The sequence below is a fragment of the Neofelis nebulosa genome, chromosome 3 (assembly GCF_028018385.1).
Source record: "Neofelis nebulosa isolate mNeoNeb1 chromosome 3, mNeoNeb1.pri, whole genome shotgun sequence".
NCBI classification, from domain to species: domain Eukaryota; kingdom Metazoa; phylum Chordata; class Mammalia; order Carnivora; family Felidae; genus Neofelis; species Neofelis nebulosa.
The window spans coordinates 17,765,337-17,787,796 of NC_080784.1; the positions used below are offsets into that span (position 1 = coordinate 17,765,337).

Here is a 22,460-nt window from a genome sequence, read left to right on the forward strand (position 1 = left end):
ATGGGTTATTTCTCTGGCCCTTTTGCACTGAATTCAGTCTCTAAACTAACTCCCAGCCTGTAGCTGTCCCTACTCCTGCTCTCGTGCTCCTAGGAGATAACTCCCTGGCACTTTCTTTTTCCTTCCCGTCACTTACTGTCTCCTCTTACCCAGCATTTTCTTGTTGTTGTAGTGGACAGTGGACGTGAACTCCTTCCTATCTTTCCTGGTATTAGTCAATGTAGGTCTCTTGGAAATCGAGGAGATGCTCAAACTCCTATACAAAAAACATAGGACAGCCTTTTCCTCAAAAGAAAAATCATTACTGTATTTAGACATTATTTATCTTGTTTCTAGAATGTTTTATTTTTAAATACTGTATATCATTTAAATCTCTATGTTTGAGTTGAATAGTAAAGGGTGTGCTGGCACAGGAATCTTCTCCCAGGAGGCAGGCCTAACTCCTTGACCCTATTGTTTTACTCTCGGTCTCTTTTTTTGCTCAGGTCTGAAGTTTTATTCTTATGGACATAGAGTGAATTAAAACTTTTCGGGGCGCCTGGGTGGCTCAGTCGGTTGGGCGTCCGACTTCGGCTCAGGTCATGATCTCGCAGCTCGTGAGTTCAAGCCCCGTGTCGGGCTCTGTGCTGACAGCTCGGAGTCTGGAGCCCACTCAGATTCTGTGTCTCGCTCTCTCTCTCTCTATCCTCCTCCGCTCATGCTCTGTCTCTCTCTGTCTCAAAACTAAATAAACATAAAAAAAATTAAAACTTTGAATCCGCTCAGGCACAACTAATTGTTTTCATGTGGCCACAGCTCCGCAAGCCTGTGACCGTGCTTCTGGGTTCACGGCCTCCTGTGCCTTCATAATTAATTGTTACTCCGTTGGTGACGCTCGACGTTGTATCTACTGTTGATCCGTTACCACCAGAAACAAAGTTGTTGATGAAAGCCGAGGGTGGCAGTGTCTCCTCCTGAACAATTGGATGGAGCCTCAAGAGGACACCTGGTCCCCACAGGGGACGTTCACAGAGTTAGAGCCAGTCTGCCTCTTAGTCCAATAATTGTCAGTGTTATCAGTGACCAGCAGCTCAACTTTGCTTACAAGAGTGACAGTGACTCTCGTACGTGACTTAGATGGTCCACAACTGTGGGTAAAAGGACCACCCTGTTCTCAACTGTTTTTTTCTTTCTCTCTTTTCTTTTCTTTCTTTTTTCTTTCCTTCTCTTCCCTTCCTGCCCCCTCTCTTTCTTTTCCCTCCTTCCTTCCTCTCTCTCTTTCTCTTTCTCCCTTCCTCCCTTCCTTCCTCCCTCCCCTCCCCTCCCGTCACCTTCCCCTCCCCACCTTTCACCTCCTCTCCCCTTCCTTACCCTTCCTCCCTCCCCGCTTCTTTCCCTCCCTTCTTTCCTCTCTCTCCCACCTTCCTTCCCTCCCTCCCTTCCTTCTTTCCTTCCTTCTTTTATTTTTTTTTTTCAACGTTTTTTTATTTATTTTTGGGACAGAGAGAGACAGAGCTGAACGGGGGAGGGGCAGAGAGAGAGGGAGACACAGAATCGGAAACAGGCTCCAGGCTCCGAGCCATCAGCCCAGAGCCTGACGCGGGGCTCGAACTCACGGAGCGCGAGATCGTGACCTGGCTGAAGTCGGACGCTTAACCGACTGCGCCACCCAGGCGCCCCCTTCCTTCTTTTAAAAACATTTAATTTCTTATGTATTCACCACTTCACTCTCTCCTTCAATAATTGTCTGCCAAGAACTCCTCAGGGCTCCGGAGCTAGAGACCCAAGCCTAACAGCAAGGTGGGGGCTGGTGTGCCGCAGGAACACAACATAAAAATGAGCAAATGGGTAGCACGATGTCAGCTAGTGGTAGGTGCTATGGAGAAAAAGAAGCATAGTAAAGACCCAGGACGGGTAGAAGATCTCTTTTGAAATGAGATGCTGAAGGATGGCCTCTCCTGTTTGCTACTGCCCCCTTTCCTCTTCCAGATCCCTTACAAAGAGCGGATTACTCTCCCCTTCCAGCGGAAGCCTCGCCACAAGGGCAGTCACGGCAGTTCTGTTAAATTATTTCTTTTGTAATTTATTCTGTGCCTATATCTTTTAATTACGTATGTGTTTATAATAATGGTATTACATATGTAAAACATTATCTCACTGGAGTGCACCGGGAAGGACAGAGCCTAAAGTCAGGCCCTTCTCAGGGACACTTAATGCCACAGCGATGCGGACCGCAGAAATCTCTCAGGCGTCCAAGGTGCACCTCCCAAGACCTTTCTCAGCTCTCAGTGAACTGAGATTCTTACTGAGCTGCACAATGTAGCTTTTGTTCATCTGCCTCTTTCCTGGTCGGCCCTTCTCCTGGCCCCACAACAGCTTCATGAGAAATTCAAGGCTTTTCTCTAAAAAAAAAAAAAAAAAAAAAAGTGTGGAGTGGGGGACTTCTGGGTGGCTCAGTTAAGCATCTGACTTTGGCTGGGTTTATTATCTCGGGTTCCGCGAATTCCAGCCCTGCGTCGGGGCTCTGTGCTGACAGCTCAGAGCCTGGAGCCTGCTTCAGATTCTGTCTCTGTCTCTCTCGCTCTCCGCCTGCTTGTCCTCTGTCTCTCTCTCTCTCTCTCTTAAAAATAAACAAACACTAAAAAAAATTAAAAAAGCAAAACAAAACCCAGGTTCTCTGAAAGCTCCCAGGGCAGATCACCACCCTGTCTCCAGCGCAGCCTCCCATCCAGCACCCTGTGCTCCACTAGGGACTCTCCTCCATTCCCCTCTCCCCAAAGTGTCCCGCTGCAAACCCCCCTCTCTCCAAGCCACTTTCACTTCAGATAAATAGACCTATATTAGTGTCCTTTTGCCATGTGACAAATGACTGCGATCTTAGCAGTTTAAAACAACCCTAATTTATCCTTCTGTGTTCTGTGGGTCAGTAGGTGGGCTTAGCTGGGTTCCCTTTTTCGTGTCTCACAAGCCCCAAACCAAGGTGTGGGTGTTGTGGGAAGAATCCTCCATCAAGGTCATTACACATCTGTTGGAAGTAGTAGAGGCCACTCTGGGGTCCTTGCCGCAGGCCCCATCGGTGTCAAAGCCAACGAAGTCCCTCTCGCCCTTGGTGTCTGCCTTCTCCTTAGGCTAACCACAGAAGCAAGCTCTGCTTTTAAAGAGCCTACGTGATGGGATTAGGCCCCCGCATCATCTCCGTTTTGATTAGCCCCAAATCAACTTTTTAGCGATCCTAATTACACCTGCAAAATCGTTTCTGTCACGTAAGGCAACGTCATCGGGGACAGACAGGGCGTCTTCTCCTACATTCAGTCCCCGGGATTAGACTGGGAAATCTTGGGGGACATTTTAGAATTCGGCCTACCCCTACCCCTCTTCGAATTATTTCTCATTTGGTTCTTCCAAGAAGAAATTTTTGAGTTTTATTGCCTTGCTAGAGCATGACTTGCGTTTTGCTGTAAGAGATATTAAAATGGAACACTGAAGTCGACGCGAGTAGGTTAAAACCTATAATCGCACCTTTTAGGGAGACAACCTCTGAGGGTTTCTGCTGTGCTTTGGAGGCAAAGGTGGATGTGTTCCACTCGTCGTTTTTCTGCTGAGGCTGGTAACAGGTGAGATCCCCTATTTAAATTCTTTTATACTGCACGGGGTAGAACATTCCTTTCTGTCGACGGCTGGTGTGCTAGTTAATGCCCCGAATCTACAAGGCAGCACAGCATGCATATTTGAAATATGCCACTTCGTTACAGCCAGAAAATATTTTACCGGCAACATTATGCTACATTTTTAATAAACACGGCTCTGCACTGCAGTAATATGCATAAAATATTTACATAAGGCTCAACTCCCTAAAAATCTAATTCACTAGCCAGAATGATGTACTGTAACTTGGAGGGTTAGAAGACAAAGGAGATTTAGTGGGCAAGTGATTATGGTCTTTAGGCAGTTTAAAAAGCACACAAAAAAGAATAAATTATTTTATGTAGATCGAGTAGGTAAATCTAGGACTGAAGGATAGAGGTTGCAAAGAAGGTATATCTCCGTATACAAGGAGAATTTTTATTAAATATAAGAATAAAATAGAACTCCCTGAGCAGGAGCAGACGTCTGGGAAAAGCAGTATGGTTTTTTTTATTTATTTTTTTCCCAGATGAGGCATCCTGACAGGGAAGTCTAAACTCTGCCACGAGTGCTTTATAGCAGGTTTCAGATTACTTTATCTGAAAAGGACCAGATAGTAAATCTTTTTCTGCCTGCAGACCGTGCTGTTTAACTCTGTAGTTGTAGGGTAAAAGCAAGCATAGACAATACATGAATGAATGGGTGTGGCTGTGTTCCAATAAAGCTTTATTTATAAAAACAGGCACTGGGGGGCGCCTGGGGGACGCCTGGAGGGCTCAGTCAGTTAAACGTCCGTCTCATGATTCGTGAGTTCGAGCCCCACGTGGGGCTCTGTGCTGACAGCTCAGAGCCTGGAGCCTGCTTGGGATTCTGTGTCTTCCTCTCCTTCTGCCCCTCCCCCGCTCACGCTCTGTCTCTCTCTCGAAAATAAATAAACATTAAAAAAAACACACAAAAAGCAAAACACAGGCACTGGGCCACATTTGGTCTGTGAACTGTGGTTTGTCAGCTCCCGCTATATCTCGTTTCCTGAATCGGGTAGGAGAAGGACCTGATCATCTACCAATTCCCTTCCATACTCAAAACTTCCGTGTTACTACTTTGCACGCTTCTTTGACTAGAGTTTGGAAAAGCATAGATAGCATTGGTCAAAAGATCCTTCCAGAAGGAGCTATGCATCCCTTAGTCAGCTGTCATCCGGGTAACTGTGATGGAAAAAGTTCAGTTAGATGAGATTTAGGCTGCATGACTCCATATACCTGGGGTTGGTATGAACATTTCTGAAAATGGAAATCTGTGCGTGCATAGGGTGGCCCTAACATGAAATAGTTAACATAGTAGATAGCTGAACACAGGAAATGGACGTTCATAGAATATGTTGACAGGACAAAAAGTTGGAACTGTTGGCCAAAAACCAAAGTCAATATTGGAGCCAAGCAAATACTGCCTGCAGTGCTCCGCTAGGAGGCCTTGAACCATCCATTTTTAAGTGGCGAGAGACATCCTCACCTCCAGAACCACGGAAGCAATTTCGCTTTCAGGTAGAGAATTTCTATTATTCTGATTGCTTCCCAATAATTTGTGTGTGTGTGTGTGTGTGTGTGTGTGTGTGTGTATTTTTTTAATTAAGCGTATAAGCATATTTCTTCTTTGAGAAGAAGCTCTCAGTATACGTTGTAATTTCCAGCCTATTTCGTGAGTGTAGAAGAAACTCGATGTTCTTATACATGAAACCTTTTAGTCTCAGGACATTTTAAAAGCAAAGAGAATATTGACAGCTTTAAAATTTAAATGAGTTTGATCATGTTGAGTGCTTTTCTTTACGTAGGGACTCTGGGCCGACATTATTGCCATTATTTACAATAATTCTCCTCTTGCTCCAATCAAGAGGTTTCCGTCTACCAACTCCCTTTCGGTAATTATCAGCCACATAGGTGGCAAGTGAGGGACAAACACAGCGGTAGTCTAGAGGTCTCAGTGGGAATCTTGTGCGAAGTCCCCGGCATTAAATATACAGAAAGCTCCTGTTCCCTGTACTGGTCATTATGTGCTTAGATTTGCAAGGCAGACATTGATAAGAAAATCTCTATCACCGTAAATTAGGCTTCATGTCAACTATGATCTGTAACCAGCAGGATTATGCCTGTGTTGCTTTCTTTTTTAGGATGATTTCATTCAGGCAAGCTGCTTACTTCACTTGCTTGTTTGCTACAGTTTCCTGTGGTGAGTGGATTATCTCTAAGACCTAAGGTTGTGTGTGGGAAAGGAGTAGTTAACAAGAATGCCAGCCCCAGAGAAAGCCACTGAACATACAGCTTCGGGAAGGAGGCAGACCCCAAAAGTCAGGACACAAATCCTTTTAATATTCAGAGGCAACTGCTACTTTTCAGATGCAATGCCTTAGACACATGGGCGCTGGGGAGCCCCGAAGTGAGAATGTCTTTGGGCCTGTGTTAACAGAAACTTCTATTTGTAAATGGCTCTCTACAAAGCAGGTCTTAAACACTCAGCCCTCAATTTTTATTATTACCATATTCTACAAATCAGCTTTATCTAAATATTCAGGGTAGGCATTTTGTAGGGTCTGGGTCCGACCCAAGTCGTGTCATAAGTACCCGGTGAATATTTGTACTCTCAGGCCACTGGGGAACTACTTCAGAAATGAAAGTATTTGGTTTAAATTTAAATTAGTAAATCATCCATTTGAGTAGTTCTGGTTTCAGTATCGGGTTTTGAACTTATTTCCCTTTCTATCCATTCCATTAAATGTTCAGGGAATACAGATGATTCTGGACACTGTTTATCATTCATGGTTATAGAATGTCGTTTTCTCTGAGCCACCATTATGGGTAGATTTTGAGTCTATGTTCACTTAAAAAGACCACACCTCACTGATTATTTACTTACCCCCCCAGATGTATGGCTAAGATGTAAATACCTCTTGGGTAAGGGTTACATTTGTAAAGGAATATAATTTCTTCAGGAAGAAGCTGATCCCCTCTTCTAAATGGAAATCTGCCTCCATGTCTAATTGCTTTTACCATGATCATTACCATATACAAATCCACTGAATACTGAGGAGTAAGAAGCCAGAGATGCTATGGACTGTGGCCACTTCAATTTTATCTTTTTGGCAAAAAAATTATTCTAGTAAAATTAGAGGTGCAGGTAAGCAGCAAACGAGAAAGTGCACATTGTCTGAAGTCCTACATTACAGAAATGGCCACTGTTAAAAATCTTTTTTAGTCCTTGGGATATTTTTCTACACACGTCTATTTATACCTTTAACGAAGATGTTATTAATTATAGATACTTTTTTATAGCTCACCTTTCCATTTATAGCTATTTTTTTATATACATGACAATTTTGCAGCCTAGTAATCTTCCTTACTCATGGTATTTTTGTATGCACATGCTTATACACATTTAGTTATTTCTGTAGAATAACATTTTGGAAACAAGCAATGTTAGGTACGAGGGTGTGTGAATATTTTAGAAGGTTTTGTGATATACGTAATGGAATTATCTTTCACAAGGGTGACTCTCCAGTTAGCCGTCTCCACCAGCAGATAAGAGTAATCACATACCCCAATTAGGTCAACTCCAGTAGCGAACCATTGTATTGTGACTGGACATATAGTCACCTTTCTGGAAACAGTATCCTAATTTGTTTCTGGGAAACTTCTGCCTCCAAGTTTGGGTCTATGAACTTGTGACCCAGGCAGGCCTGGACCAGTAAGTAGGTCTACACATCCTGCTAGCTACAGTGACCTGACGAGAGCCAAAGCCTTAGAGCAAGACCTTTGCTTACACTTCTAGAAATAAGAGTTTTCTTCTTACCATTATTTCCAATTGGACTTGAACCACTGGGGAATACAAAGGCCTGGGATTCTGGCACCACCTTGTCACTATGTGGAGCTTGAGAGCGACAGCAAAGCCATGGAACAGAGCACATGTATGAAGGGGAATTGTACCTTGATGGGATCAGCCAAGTACGCTGTTCGGTTACTCCGGAAGCCAAATCCACCATGGACTCGGCTTCTGAACCCATACATTTAATTTATACTGAGTCCCATTGAACTAGGTTTCCCATCATTTGGAGCCAAAATCAGCACATCAACACTGGGAACTTAGACAATTAAATTTTTTTGCTAAGCTGGTGAGTAAAATGGCATCTGTTGTTTTAACTTGCCTAATCTTTATGATCCTTACCATTTTTCATATGCTATTTATGTTTCTTTTGTAAATTACCTTCTCATTTCCTTTGCCCAATTTTTTAAAAATAGGGTATTTTTCTTCTCATTGATGATGCGTTTTTTTTTTTTGTTTTTTTTTGTTTTTTTTTTTTAATTTTTTTTTCAACATTTTTAATTTATTTTTGGGACAGAGAGAGACAGAGCATGAACGGGGGAGGGTCAGAGAGAGAGGGAGACACAGAATCGGAAACAGGCTCCAGGCTCCGAGCCATCGGCCCAGAGCCTGACGCGGGGCTCGAACTCACGGACCGCGAGATCGTGACCTGGCTGAAGTCGGACGCTTAACCGACTGCGCCACCCAGGCGCCCCATTTTTTTTTTTTTTTTTTTTTTAACAAGACCAAATAACCCGCCGGAAATCCACGGACACAGAGGACAGCGTGACATAGTTTATGTTACGGGATAACTTGCGTAACTTCTTTAAAACTCTAAAACACGATACAAACAAGCCTATCACCGTTATCATCATCATCATTACCAATTTTTGAGGATAAGCAAGAACACCTATTAGAACTTTCCTCCCAGTCTGCTCCAATGTTGGTCTGTTTCCAGTCGCACCTTCCCATCAGCCGAGTCACGTGGCCGAATGGGAACTCCCAGGCTGGCACAGGCCGTTGTTCGCATGCACGTTTGTGCGCTGCGAAGGGGGAGGATGGCTGCTTGATAACCGTGCATCAGCCACATGCACCAGTTGTCTGAAACACAGGTCACTTTGCAGGTAACACTGTCACCGGACTGGCCGCTCAGTGTTTTGGGTGTCTCTGAAATCTGGGCCTGTACACTTGGCAACTTGCATTCCCATAAGCTTCCACCTGAAGAGATGTCTGCTTTTTCTAAATATAAAACTTGCCCAAGGGATAGTCATCTTAGCCACACCACCGAGAGGAAGAGAAGCGAGACGCGATCTTGCCGGGTTAGGTTATCGTAATAGAGCTCAGGGCCACAATCCCCAGAGGGGTGGGATAGTGTAAGAGGGCATTTTAATCTTCAGTGCGTAATGAAACACATGTGTCTAAGCTGCCCATTCCCTGGAGGGCAGTACGAAAATAGATGTCCTGGAGGATGAACAAAGTTATCATTGGCATATCTTGTGGTTAACGGACGATTGACTGGCAAGCAAGTGTGCTATCTAGCTGGAAAAGTTTATTAAGCTGACTTTAAAGTGAGCCTTTCATCAAAAATAAATAAACATTAAAAAAAGGCGGGGGGGGGGGCGGGTGCGCCTGGGTGGCTCAGTCAGTTAAGCTTCCAACTTCAGCTCAGGTCACGGTCTCCCCGTCCATGGGTTCGGGCCCCGCGTCGGGCTCTGTGTGGCAGCTCAGAGCCTGGAGCCTGCTTCGGATTCTGTGTCTCCCTCTCTCTCTCTACCCCTCCCCCCACTCTTGCTCTGCCTCTGTTCTCTCTCTCTTTCTCAAAAATAAACATTAAAAAAAAGAAAGTGGGTCTTTCAAGGTAAACCCAGATTCATGCATTAAAGGTTTACTTTTAATATATGAAACAGTAGAGCAGTAAAGGTATCCCTTGATATTCTCATAACACGTGAGATGCGGGGTCCTTTAGAACGGCGACCAATTGCAGACAGCAAATAGTTCAGAATGGATTTTCAGGGTAGCATAGGCCTGCCTTTGCATTTGCTCATAGAAACCAAGCGAATAAGTGTCTCCTCTGTACGAGCCGACTAAATACCCAATAACTCATAGTTTGCTAACATTAAACTGAGATGGGGAACAACACTGAACATTGCAAGCTGGGAAAAGGAACAGGGCTCGTGGTGAGAAGAATTCGGTTTCTCTTCCTGGACGTTCGTTAGCTACGTGGATCTTGGGCAAATGTGTACTGCTCTGAGACTCAGTTAAAGTCAGAGGCATATAATGAGATCTGTCCCTAACTTCCCTTACAGAGCTGTTGTGAGAATCTAGCAGGAACGGTTGTTATGAAAGGGTTTTGAAAAAGAGATCATACGTTGATGTGGGGTTTTTTTTCCCCTTAAGTTTCATATTTGACTGTAGTTGACACATAATGTTACCTTAGTTTCAGGCGTCCCACATAGTGCTTCAGCCTCTCTCTAGTTAGGCTGGGCTCAACCACAAGTCTACCTACCGTCTGTCACCATATGTACAACACTATTACAATACCATTGACTGTATTAACTATGCTGTGTCTTTTACGCCCGTGAATTATTCATTCCGTAACTGGAAGCCTGTCATTTTCAAGGCATGGTATTTCCATGCATGTTAGGCAACAGGGAGAAACCAAGCTAGAATTGTATTTTCTTGGGAGCAATTTATGGGAAAATTATTGTTTGATTTGATAAAAATCAACCAAGCTTTTTTATATGGAAGTACCCATCGAGTGACTCTTCAATAACACGACACCTTGTTCAAACAGTCACCTCAATATGTGTGATTCCACCTCTCTAATGAAAGTCCTGTTGTGAAGCTCTTTGGATAGTTAGTGGAGGAAGTAAGAAGTTCACAGCACAGATGTATTTCTATCAAGATAGTTATTTGCATTCCTTCCAAGTTAATGTCTCTTTTTGATGATTATACCACAGGCTGTCTGACTCAACTATATAAAAATACCTTCTTCAAAGGTGGGGACCTAACTGCCATGTATACCCCGAATGCCGAGCACTGTCAGATGATGTGCACATTTCATCCGAGGTGCTTGCTCTTCAGCTTTCTTCCCGAAAGTTCCACTAATGACACAGACAAAAGGTAAAAGCTGATATTTCATTATTGGAGAAGCCATCCATTTTTCAAACTAGAGCCAGTGACATGCAAAAAAGGTGTAGCTATGTCAGGGTTATGTTTCCCAAATGGGGTCCGAGGGCCAGCTTCATTGGAGTCACCTGGAGCGGTTGGTTCTTATATTAGCAGAGTCTTAGGCCACAGCCTTAGACCCCAAACCGTCTGGCCTACGGAACCAGAGTGGCATGGGCCTGGAAATACACAAGCTAGAACAACTGCTGCCTTCGCCTAAAGTAGTAGAAATGAGGCATTGCCTACCCAAGGCCTTGAGGAAAATGCTTGAAAACCATTGGGTTAAGCGATTGTCTCAAGGAAGGGTCTAAAAACAGGTGAATATTTCACCTGAACAAGGAAACATACTTATGGCCTGACTCGTGATCGTGTTGGTGGAAAACACGGTCTTAAGAAAATATAACAGAAGGCAAACATATTGTTGACAATAAAGTTGAGGCAGTTCCAGAGCTTGTGACCTCAGGAAAGTTCTGGACTGAAGGGGCCTGTAGTGAATGACTTTGGGCACCTGTGGTACATACATTATGTGTGTGTGGAGGGGGGCATGCACATACATGAAAATACATATTACTGGCATTTTGGAAAAGTAAGAGCACTGGAAAAAATAGTCACTAAAAATCTTCTTAGGTCATGCAGCCATGGTTTCATAATCATTTGCTTTCATTTTGTTCAAAATACAGAATGAACATTTCTGTGTTGTTCCATTTCCATAAGCCTTTTATCTTAACACCATTTGAATTTAGAAACTAGAAACTAGATAAACATCCCCTGATTCAACATGTTAAGCGTGTACAGAAAACCCAGACTGTATGTGACAGGCATCAACTTGTCAAATAAAAAGTTGAGTTAGGTTCTAGAATCCTTGTGAAAGATTACCAAGAAGATTGACATCAAAGACAGAAGTGTTCCATTACTGTGAACTAGAAGGAGTTAATGAGCAGGATGAACACCTTATAGAGATCCAACTCTCATGACCGATTTAATTTCTTACATGAAAACAGTCACCAGGTGAGACCATAATCCTCCAAAAGTTTAGAAACATGGGAAAAAAATCATTACCTCTTTAATATGATTGACTTTCCGTTCTTAAAAATGTTTTTTTTATTTTAAAGAGAAATAATGCTGAGGTTAGGTATTACAAAGCCTGTTAGATTTTATGCAATTGCCTCTAAGAATGTTCTTTCTAGCAAGCGTCGGGGAAGCTCTATTATTTTCCTTATTCCTGGCCCCATTTATTAGTGTATAGAAAATGTTAGACATCTCACCAGTGTGTGTTTATTATTCTACTCTCTAACTGACAGTACTTTTAAAAACAGATTTGGTTGCTTCTTGAAAGACAGTGTTACGGGAACCCTGCCAAAAATGTCATGGGCAAGTACGATTTCTGGACATTCCTTAAAGCAATGCGGCCATCAAATAAGTGGTAAGCTGTTGATTTCTTGATTTCTTATTTGAATGAGTAAGGGGTTCACCTTAAAATAGCTTCTGTTCAATCTCTGTACTGCCTTGGACTTTTGGAAGGGAGTACTCAGAAGGATAACAGAGATGGGGCACTGTTCTGGATGTGTCCTCCCTCTTGCCTTTACCAGTTATGTGCTTAAGGAGCCTCTATTCTTTATGAGGTTAGCCCTACAGTATAAGATTTGCAGAAAGTGAACCACATTCAAATAATTGCCTCCTTTCCCCCACCTCCAATTGCAGATAAGGCTCTTTAAGAGAACACGGAGAGTGTCTCTATTCCCGTTTTACTTGAGATAATTTGTGCCCCAGTAGTTCTCAATAGTTCTCAACCAGGGGTGACTTTGTCCTTCCTCCAAGGGACGTTTGTCACAACGTGGGGGGATGCTACTGGCATCTAGTGGATGGAGGTCAGAGATGCTGCTAAAGATTCCACATAGGGAAACCCCCATGACAAAGATTTTCTGGTCCCAAACGTCAATAATGCAGAGGTTGCAAAACCCCATTACGCCCCCAACCTGAAGGCCTGGGCTCTGTAAACCTTGCTAATAAGAATAATACCTCCAGGGTACCTGGGTGGCTCAGTCGGTTAAGCGTCCGATTCTTGATTTCTGCTCAGGTCACGATTTCTGCTCAGGTCATGATCTTGTGGTTTGTGGGTTCAAGCCCCACATCAGGCTCTATACTGATGGTGTGGAGCCTGCTTGGGATTCTCTCTCTCTCTCTCTCTCTCTCTCTCTCCCTCCCTCCCTCTCTACCTCTCTCTCTCCTCCTCCCACTTGCTCATGTATGTGTGCTCTCTCTCTCTTTCTCAAAATAAATAAAGAAACTTAAAAAAAAAAAGAATAAGACTTCTTAAAAAAAAATGTGAGGACTAAGAGGCCAGGAAATTTAAATTCTAACACTTATTGCTACTAATGTCTTGTGAAACATTTCCAACCCTATCCTAATTTAAGGCACATGAACCATTTGCCTGACATCGCTGATCTGAAAGTGAAAGGTACAGAAAAGAATCTCTCAATTGATGGGCAGGCAGAACCTTCAGATAACCATGTTGTGACTATGTATCACTGCTGTTTTGCCTTTACTGCTTACAGTTAATTTTGTACTTTCATATTTCAGGTGTTTTAAAGTTTTAAAAATTTTTTTTAAATGTAGGGGCGCCTGGGTGGCTCAGTCAGTTAAGCGTCCGACTTCAGCTCAGGTCACGATTTCACGTTCCATGAGTTCGAGCCCCGCCTTGGGCTCTGGGCCGATGGCTCAGAGCCTGGAGCCTGCTTCCGATTCTGTGTCTCCCTTGCTCTCTGCCCTTCCCCCGTTCATGCTCTGTCTCTCTCTGTCTCAAAAATAAACGTTAAAAAAAAAAAAAAATTAAAAAAAAAATTTTTTTTTTTAAATGTTTATTTCCTTTTGAGAGAGACAGAGAGACAGAGCATGAGCAGGGGAGGGGCAGAGAGAGAGGGAGACACAGACTCCCAAGCAGGCTCCAGGGTCTGAGCTATTAGTACAGAGCCCGAGGCGGGGCTGGAACGCATGAACGGTGAGATCATGACCTGAGCCGAAGTCGGAGGCTTAACTGACTGAGCCACCCAGGGGCCCCTAAAGTTTTGGGGTTTTTTTTATCCTTCCTTCCCCAGTTATCACCAACCACTCCCTCAATACTCATGCATATTCATCTGCAGTTTGTATAGTATCCAGTCCTTCGTTATAAACATGGGGATCTGACTTAGCCAATGTGTGGCTTACCTGAGGATGAGTACATGTCCCATTTTATAAGATCAAATTTATGTCCTCCTACAACTTAATGTAAACTGTTCAATTAAGCATTATCTTTCATTATGTTCTAATAAAATTTAAAGAACAATATTTTGCTTTTCTCAATAACTAGTAGTCATTGTTAATTTTTTCCCAAACTTAGTCTTATAGAACTTGATTTAATGTTCCCTTCTAACTCTCCCCGAGTATCTCAAATTAAAGTGAATAATTGCTCCCAAGGACATAAAGTCCCTAAGCTCAGGACAATTTTCATGTAAAACAGTTATTGGTAGATTTATAGCTTTCAGTTGATCATAAAGAAAAGTTTTAGTTTGCAATTATCCCATTCCAACTCAGTGAGTTTCTTTTCTCATGCGCACCAGAACTGGAAAGAGACTTCATTTCTAGAATCTACAGACTCTTGTGTGCGTGAATCACTGTGAATTATCCACTGCTCCACCCACCTCAATATATTGTTTTCCTACTAGTTTGTACATTTTCTGTCTTTCCCACCATTAAATGTAGTTTTATGCCTTTTTTAACCATACCCCTGAGGAGTGGAACATTACATCCAATACATTATGGTTTATACTGCTGGTTTCTTTATCCAAGGTTCTAACTAATGTATTTGAGCGCTTTAAAAAAAAAAAGGCCTAGGGGCGCCTGGGTGGCTCAGTCAATTGAGTGGCCGACTTCGGCTCGGGTCATGATCTCACAGGTTCGTGGGTTTGAGCCCTGTGTCGGGCTCTGTGCTGACAGCTCAGAGCCTAGGGCCTGCTTCGGATTGTGTATCTCACTCCCTCTCTGCCCCTCTCCTGCTTGCACTCTGTCTCTCTCTCTCTCTCTCTCTCTCTCTCTCTCAAAAATAAGTAATCATTAAAAAAAGTTTTATAAAAAAATAAATTTAAAAAAGCCTAAATCATAAATTCGGTTCACTGTCTGTTAAAACAATTATCTATATTTTTTGTATATAAGATACATTCCAACTGAAAGGATGCTTAAGTGGAATTTAACAAAATTTTAAAACAAGAATAAAATTGGATTCCTCATGAATATACAAGAACTGTTCACCTTTTATGATAACGATTTGACACATGGATGTCAGTGGCAGGGCTTATGGGTGAAATTCGCCATCAGGCAGGAGTGGTTGAAAGCCAAGAAGTAAGCAAAGTGAGAAGCTTCTTCATTCAGTGCAGGAAGTCAAAGGCACATCAGTTAGTATAACAATGCAAATTCCTAGAACAATCACCAGGGCCCCCATTATTTGCCTCGTTTGTCTTCCTCTGCTTATTGTTAATTTCAGGGTGGACTATTACCCGTATTGTCTTGCACGTACTTTACAATTTGGGAAGCAAAGTTACCCCTTCTCCATGGTAGTGCTCTAAAACATATTGGAATGTGTTTATTTCAAGCAGAGTTTGATCTTCTAGTGATGTAACAAAAACTCCAAATCCCCTAACGAATGGGGCAGTTGTGAAAAACAGAGTATCATCCTTCAAAACTACCCTAACTGATGATCTACTTCTAGAAGGAAACGGACTGAATTTGCTCTGTGCATCTTGTGTGTACAGCTTGCCATCGAGACATTCATAAAGGAATTGATATGAGAGGAGTCAATTTTAACGTCTCTAAGGTTGAAAGTGTTGAAGAATGCCAAAAAAAGTGCACCAACAGCATTCACTGCCAATTTTTCACATACGCCACTCACACGTTTTACAATGCAGAGTACCGGTGAGTAAAATTCATAGCATCTGTCCTTTCCGATGGTGCTTTGGAGATTTAATTGTACGCTTCATAACTTTTTTTCCGCCCAGTGGAAAACCAAACAGGGCTTTTAGACCTAACCACTCCACTTATTTATTTGCTCAGTTTTGTTGCCAGTTTTTCTAAGGAGAATAACTTCCATCTCTTGGGGAATGAGGGTTGGTTGAATAATGTCTCCCACCCCATTCTCACCCGAAGCTTCCTTGGGTAGAGCGGAAAGATGTCTCTCTGATTAGTAATACAAACCCCGAACCCACTCATTTTCAAAGTCATTGTTCTGATTGCTTCATTTCCCACTGACCATAGATCCTTTCAACGCAAAATGGGCTTCTGCGTGCATCTTGCAGTTTGGGGAGAGAAGTAACCTCTTTTCTTCACATTCAGGAACACCTGCCTTTTAAAGCACAGTGCAGGAGGAACACCCACCAGTATAAAGCTCCTGGCTAATGTGGCATCTGGATTCTCCCTGAAGCCCTGTGCAGTCTCAGAAATTGGTAATTGTATGCCTACTATTTCTTTTTCTTTTCTAAAAAATTTTTTAACGTTTATTTATTTTTAAGAGACAGAGAGACAGAGTGTGAGTGGAAGAGGGGCAGAGAGAGAGGGAGACACAGAATCCGAAGCAGGTTCCAGGCTCTGAGCCATCAGCACAGAGCCCGATGCGGGGCTCGAACTCACGAGTGTGTGGCTACTAGTTCACTGTGTGATTGTAGTAGGCAGACTTAGAGTCTCCCAAAGATGTCCACACTTATTTCCTGCAACACGTGAATATGTCACCTTACGTGTCAAAAGAGGTTTGTAGATGTGATTTTGAGATGGGAGATTGTTCTACATTATGTGCGTGGGCTCAATGTAGTCACAGGAGTCCCTATAAGAGAAAAGGGAAGACAGAAGCATCGGAGAGAGGGAGGGAGATTTGAAGATGTTGTACCACTGGCTTTCAAGATAGAGAAAGGATCCACAAGCCAAGGAATGATGGTAACCTTTAGAAGCTGGAAAAGGCAAGGAAACAAGTCCTCCTGTAGAGCTTCCCGAAAGAACAAAATCCTGCTGACATCTTGATTTTATCCCAGTGAGACCCATTTTGGCCTTCTGATTTCCAGAACTGTGAGCTAATATATTTGGGTTGTTTGAAGCCACTGGGCTTGTGATAAGTGGTCACAGCAGCAATAGAAAACTAGTACAGTTACATTGCGGGGAAAACAAGAAGGTCATTTCCGGGCAGTGTCCACTGTCTAGTGAACCCACTCTACCATAATGAATCAGCAAAGTGCTATAGTTTCAGACATTCAGGTAATTTCGGTGGAATTATCCAGAAAATCGTCATGACCTTCCACCAGATTTAGCGTATCAGAGTGTTAACGATAAGATGTTGCGGAAACCAAATCACCAATGGCCAATGCCACACGGCATCCAGTGCCAACTCTGTGACAGGATCGGCGTCAGGTGCTGGGCTAGGTCCCCTCTGCAGGAGGTTAAGAACTTGTCAACAGCGCATCTCTTTTCCTGTTTCCTTTTCCTGTTTCCCCTTTTCCTGTTTCCTTCTCTGTTTCCTTTTCCCTCGAGCACACCCCCCTCCATGGTGTGTACCAGATTTCCAGTTCAAATTTACTGAATATTTCATTTTTAACATTCATATTCGGTCCTTTTTTAAAAAAAAAGTATAATTTCTATCTCTTTATTGATATCCTTTCTTTGGCAAGACAATGTTTTCATACTTTCTTCAGTTTTTTAAACACGGCTTCCTTTAGTTTTTCGAACATATTTAAAATAGCTGGCTTGAAGTCTTTGTACAGTACAAGAGGAAGTTTGTACTTCCTCAGCAAGGGTTTATATTAACTGCCTTTTTTTTTTTTTCTGCATATGGGCCATTCTTTCTTGTTTCTTTGCATGGCTTGTAATTTTTTGAAAAAAATTGAGACTTTTTTTTACAACTTTTTTTAAATGTTTATTTATTTTTAAGAGCGAGAGACCCAGAGTGCAAGTGGAGAAGGGGAGAGAGAGAGAGGGAGACACAGAATCCGAAGCAGGCTCCAGGCCCTGAGTTGTCAGCGCAGAGCCCGACCTGGGGCTCGAGATCATGACCTGAGCTGAAGTCGGAAGCTTGACCGACCGAGCCACCCAGGTGCCCCGAGACCTTTTAAATAATAGCATATGGTCACCCTGGAAATCAGGTTCCCTCCTTCCCCAGAGTCTGCTGTTGTTACTGCTTTTTGTTGTTACTATTTGTTTGGTGACTTTTCTGAACTAACTCTGTAAAGTATTTATTCTTTGGAGTCTATGACCACTGACTGATGTTTCCACTTAGTTTTCTTAATAGTTATCTAATGATTGGACGAAGATTTCCTTAGATGCCTGCAATCAATAAGTTTCTCAGTCTTTGAGGAGGGGCTTTTTGCGAATTTTGGAGCATGCTTTCAACGTTCAGATAGGCGTTTCACAACTTTACCAGGGCCTTTTCTTTCTGCTGACGCAGGCTGAAACATCAGCCAGCCTGAGAGCCTAGGACTTTCTCAAATCTTTGGGGGGCACAAGCACAGCCCTGGTTATGCCACACAGCCCTGTACTTGCACATGGCCTTCCAGATTCCCGGGAATATGTCCAAGATTTTCACCACCACCTTCTTTCCCCTGGTTTCCCTTTTAAAATCTTTTATGAGCCTGTTGTTTGTTCCAGCTGTGATTGCTGCCCTAGGAAGCTGCAATGTTACATAATCGCCCCTGTTTGTTTGTTCTAGACAAACAGTTGCAAGGAAAAGGCTGTTAGTTAACACTGAAGAAGCTCTGAGCCATGGAAAATAAACTCAGTCCTTGCGAGTGGGATTTTCCCAAGAATTTCCAGACAAGTCAAATAATGGCATTTGGGGATGCAGATGGGACATTGGAGCAGCCCCAGCCCCATTCTGCCCGCTCCAGGGCTGCGGGACTGCTGGTCTCTTTTCCGCATGATTGTGAGGCTGTTTTCAAGGCTTTCATGGAGCTGGGGAGGGGAGAACTGGAACAGGGCAAACTAAAACCCCACAAAGCTCATCCTTCTTTCTTTAAAATTCTTTTTAACCTTCATTTATTTTTGAGAGAGCGAGAGGAAGAGGAACCAAGAGAGAGGGAAACACAGAATCTGAAGCAGGCTCCAAGCTCTGAGCTGTCAGCATAAGACCCCCACTGCGGGTCTTGAACTCATGAACTGCAAGATCAAGACCTGAGCCGAAGCTGGACGCTTCACTGACTTGAGCCACCCAGGCGTCCCATTTAAAAATTTATTTTTTATTTTTTATTTATTTTTGAGAGGGAGAGAGACAGAATGCTAGCGGGGGAGGGGAGGAACACAGAGAGAGGGAGACACAGAATCCGAAGCAGGCTCCAGGCTCTGAGCTGTCAGCCCAAAGCCTTATGCAACTATTCTTTTTTCTTAATGTTTATTTAATTTATTTTAGGGGAGGGGCAGAGAGAGAGAGAGGGAAAGAGAATCCCAAGCAGTCTCTGGACTGTCAGCACAGAGCCTGACTTGAGGCTCGATCTCTCGGAACTGTGAGATCGTGACGTGAGCCGAAATCAAGGGTCAGATGCTGAACCGACTGAGCCCCGCCCCGGGGGCCCCCAAACTTACTGTTCTTATAGAGAGTCAGCTGTTCTTCTTGAACAAACGCTCCCTGGACGGTTATAATTTGATCAATTTCTAGAGTTCTGAAAACACTGATTTTGACAAATAGGCGGGTGCGCCCATCACTTTTATGGAAGAGAGGATCTTCAGAGGCCCTTCGTCTGCCATTTCCACTACCATCCTGTAGGGCTTTTGATAAAACAAATGAAACACACAGGAAAAGTAGCTCTGAAAAAGAAAACGGTCTTTCAAACAAGATAGCCCCTGGCTTGTTATCATCTGGATGGGTCAGATAGGGACTGAAATTGTATTCAGTTCTGTGTTGCCTACGCAGCGACGGATGCCCGGGGCACTTCAAAAGGGGGTACCAGGACCATAAGAAATCTAGAAGCAATGGAAAACAAAAAGTGGCTAAAGGGACAGGTTAAAGGTATTTAACCTGAAAAAGCGTCAGGATGACTATCTGAATTCTTTGTTTATAAAGGGCTGTCTTTGGAGAAAGGATTAGACTAATGTGTGTGGCTCCATTAGGCAGATGTAGGTAGATGCTACCACGAAGGAAATAAGGAAAGAAAAAACAATCCTAACACCTAGAACGGTCCAGAAAAGAATTAGGCCTTGTCAGGGGTGCCTGGGTGGCTCAGTCAGTTAAGCGCCCCAGCTTCGACTCAGGTCATGATCTCACGGTTCATGAATTCGAGCCCTTTGTCGGGTTCTGTGCCGACAGCTCAGAGCCTGGAACCTGATTTCAATTCTGTCTCTCTCTCTCTCTCTCTCTGCCTATCCCCCACTCACGCTCTGTCTCTCTCTCTCTCTCTCTCTCTCTCTCTCTCAAAAATAAATAAATATTTAAAAAATTTTTAAAGAAAAAGAATTGGACCTTGTCATGAGGAAGTGAGCTCTTATCACTATAAATATCTAAGAAAAGTTGAACAACTTGTCACGTACATCCTTCAGGGGATATACTTGTAGGTTGGCACAAGTTTTCTTTCAGCTTCCAGAATCTGTGTTTTGGGTTTTTTTGTTTTTGTTTTTTTAAAGATTTAATTAGTTGAAGCCTCATTTCCTAGACTGCTCACATGTAGGTATTATGTCACGGGAGTTACTTTCTCTTAATACAACTATGTTCATTTAAATTGGGACTCCTTTTGTCCTTCCTGCAAATGCTATATTCTTCAGGCTCCCATCATTTTAATAAAATTTATGTTATCAAATGGAGTAAACTTAGTAAATAATATGAACACAAATAAAAAACGTAATTTAGAATTAAGATTATATTGGGGCACCTGGGTGGCTCAGTCGGTTAATCGCCGGACTTCAGCTCAGGTCATGATCTCGCAGCTTGTGGGTTCAAGCCCCACATCGGGCTCTGTGCTGACAGTTCAGAGCCGGGAGCCTGCTTCAGATTCTGCGTCTCCCTCTCTCTCTGCCCTCCCCTGCTTGCGCTCTGTCTCTCTCTCAAAAATAAATAAACATTAAAAAAAAAAAAAAAAGAAGGGGGCGCCTGGGTGGCGCAGTCGGTTAAGCTTCCGACTTCAGCCAGGTCACGATCTCGCGGTCCGTGAGTTCGAGCCCCGCGTCAGGCTCTGGGCTGACGGCTCGGAGCCTGGAGCCTGTTTCCGATTCTGTGTCTCCCTCTCTCTCTGCCCCTCCCCCGTTCATGCTCTGTCTCTCTCTGTCCCAAAAATAAATAAAAAACGTTGAAAAAAAAATTAAAAAAAAAAAAAAAAGATTACATAAGGATAATGGAGGCGGGTTTTCTCCTATTTTTATTTTTTTGGTCACCTGATATTTTTGTTAAACGCTTTTTATTAAGCTCTTTTTCATAATATTCGGGAAAATACCACACAAAACCTGCTGCTCCTAAGGGCTGGAATTCAGGGTCGAGGTACCACAAAGAGTCATCATGTCCTTTCGTTACGATGACAACGTACAGTCACCTGAGTATCGTGCGGTTTGAGGACTGTCTTCCCTCTGTGCGTTCCCAGGTTGCCACAGGAACCTTTTCCAGCATCTCGCGTTCTCGGATGTGGACGTTGCCCGAGTCGTTACCCCGGATGCTTTTGTATGCCAAACCATTTGCACCTACCATTCTAACTGCCTCTTCTTTACGTTCCACACAAAGGCATGGCATCTGGAACCGCAAAGGTAAGAATGTGCGACGTTTGCTACCGTCCGGTCATCGCCATCGTCATTTTCTAGTTTGAGTGTTTGAAAGCTTCTGGGAATTTCGCGCAGAGCGCTCGAAGCCGCAGCAAGCCCTTTTCCGCCAGGTGCAGGTTAGTTAGGAACTTCATTGACTTTTCCACCTATGTTCTTTTCTTTCTTTTTCTTTCTTTTTTTTTTTTTAATGTTTGTTTATTTTTGAGAGAGACGGAGAGAGAGAGCGTGTGCAAGTGGGGGAGGGGCAGAGAGGAGATTGGGACATAGAGAATCCCAAGCAGGCTCCCCAGAGCCCGATGTGGGGCTCAAATTCACGAACAATAGAGCATGACGTGAGCCGAAACCAACTCAAAACCAAAAGTCAGACACTTGGGGGCGCCTGGGTCACTCAGTTGGTTAAGTGTCCAGCTTCGGCTCAGGTTATGATCTCGCGGTTCAGGGGTTCGAGTCCCATGTCGGGCTGTTGACAATTAAGGCCTTTGTGTTCCCTCATTTTAAAAATCATAGAAAAAGGGCACCTGGGTGGCTCAGTCGGTTAAGCATCCGACTTCAGCTCAGGTCATGATCTCATGCTCCGTGAGTTCCAGCCCCGCGTCGGGCTCCGGGCTGATGGCTCAGAGCCTGGAGCTTGCTTTGAGTTCTGTGTCTCCCTCTCTCTCTGTCCCTCCCCCGTTCATGCTCTGTCTCTCTCTGTCTCAAAAATAAATAAAAACATTAAAAAATTACTAAATACATTGAAATATAATCATGTTGCCTACTTTTTTCCATTATTCAATTCAAATTTTATGAGACTCAGGCTTCATGGTTCTACACTGAGGATATTAACAAAAGCACAAAAATCTTGGACTTAAAAAAGTCCTATGGGGCGCCTGGGTGGCTCATTCGGTTAAGCATCTGACTTCGCCTCAGATCATGGTCTCACGGCTCATGGGTTCGAGCCCTGAGTCCGGCTCTGTGCTGACAGCTCAGAACCTGGACCCCGCCTTGGATTCTGTGTCTCCCTCTCTCTCTGTCCCTCCCCCACTTGATCTCGCTCTCTCCCTCACTCTCTCTCTCAAAAATAAATAAAACATAAAGTTGTTGTTTTGTTTTTTTTTTTA

The 22,460-nt window shown here is 43.4% G+C and overlaps 1 protein-coding gene across 5 annotated transcripts in view; it reads left to right on the top strand.

The window, feature by feature from the left end:
• KLKB1 (kallikrein B1) overlaps positions 1-22,460 on the top strand; it is a 32,409-nt gene that overhangs the window by 1,416 nt on the left and 8,533 nt on the right. The window contains exons 1-7 of one of the 5 annotated variants that reach the window (XM_058720006.1): positions 5,051-5,144; positions 5,768-5,826; positions 10,413-10,575; positions 11,937-12,043; positions 15,405-15,564; positions 15,982-16,091; positions 21,186-21,345. In XM_058720006.1, the coding sequence (XP_058575989.1) occupies positions 5,769-5,826; positions 10,413-10,575; positions 11,937-12,043; positions 15,405-15,564; positions 15,982-16,091; positions 21,186-21,345 (758 nt within the window). In that variant the 5' untranslated portion in view covers positions 5,051-5,144; position 5,768. Of the gene's footprint in view, positions 1-3,505; positions 3,594-5,039; positions 5,145-5,767; positions 5,827-10,412; positions 10,576-11,936; positions 12,044-15,404; positions 15,565-15,981; positions 16,092-21,185; positions 21,346-22,460 lie in introns of those variants that run through there. The other 4 variants (XM_058720005.1, XM_058720008.1, XM_058720009.1 and 1 more) reach the window with 4 other exon arrangements.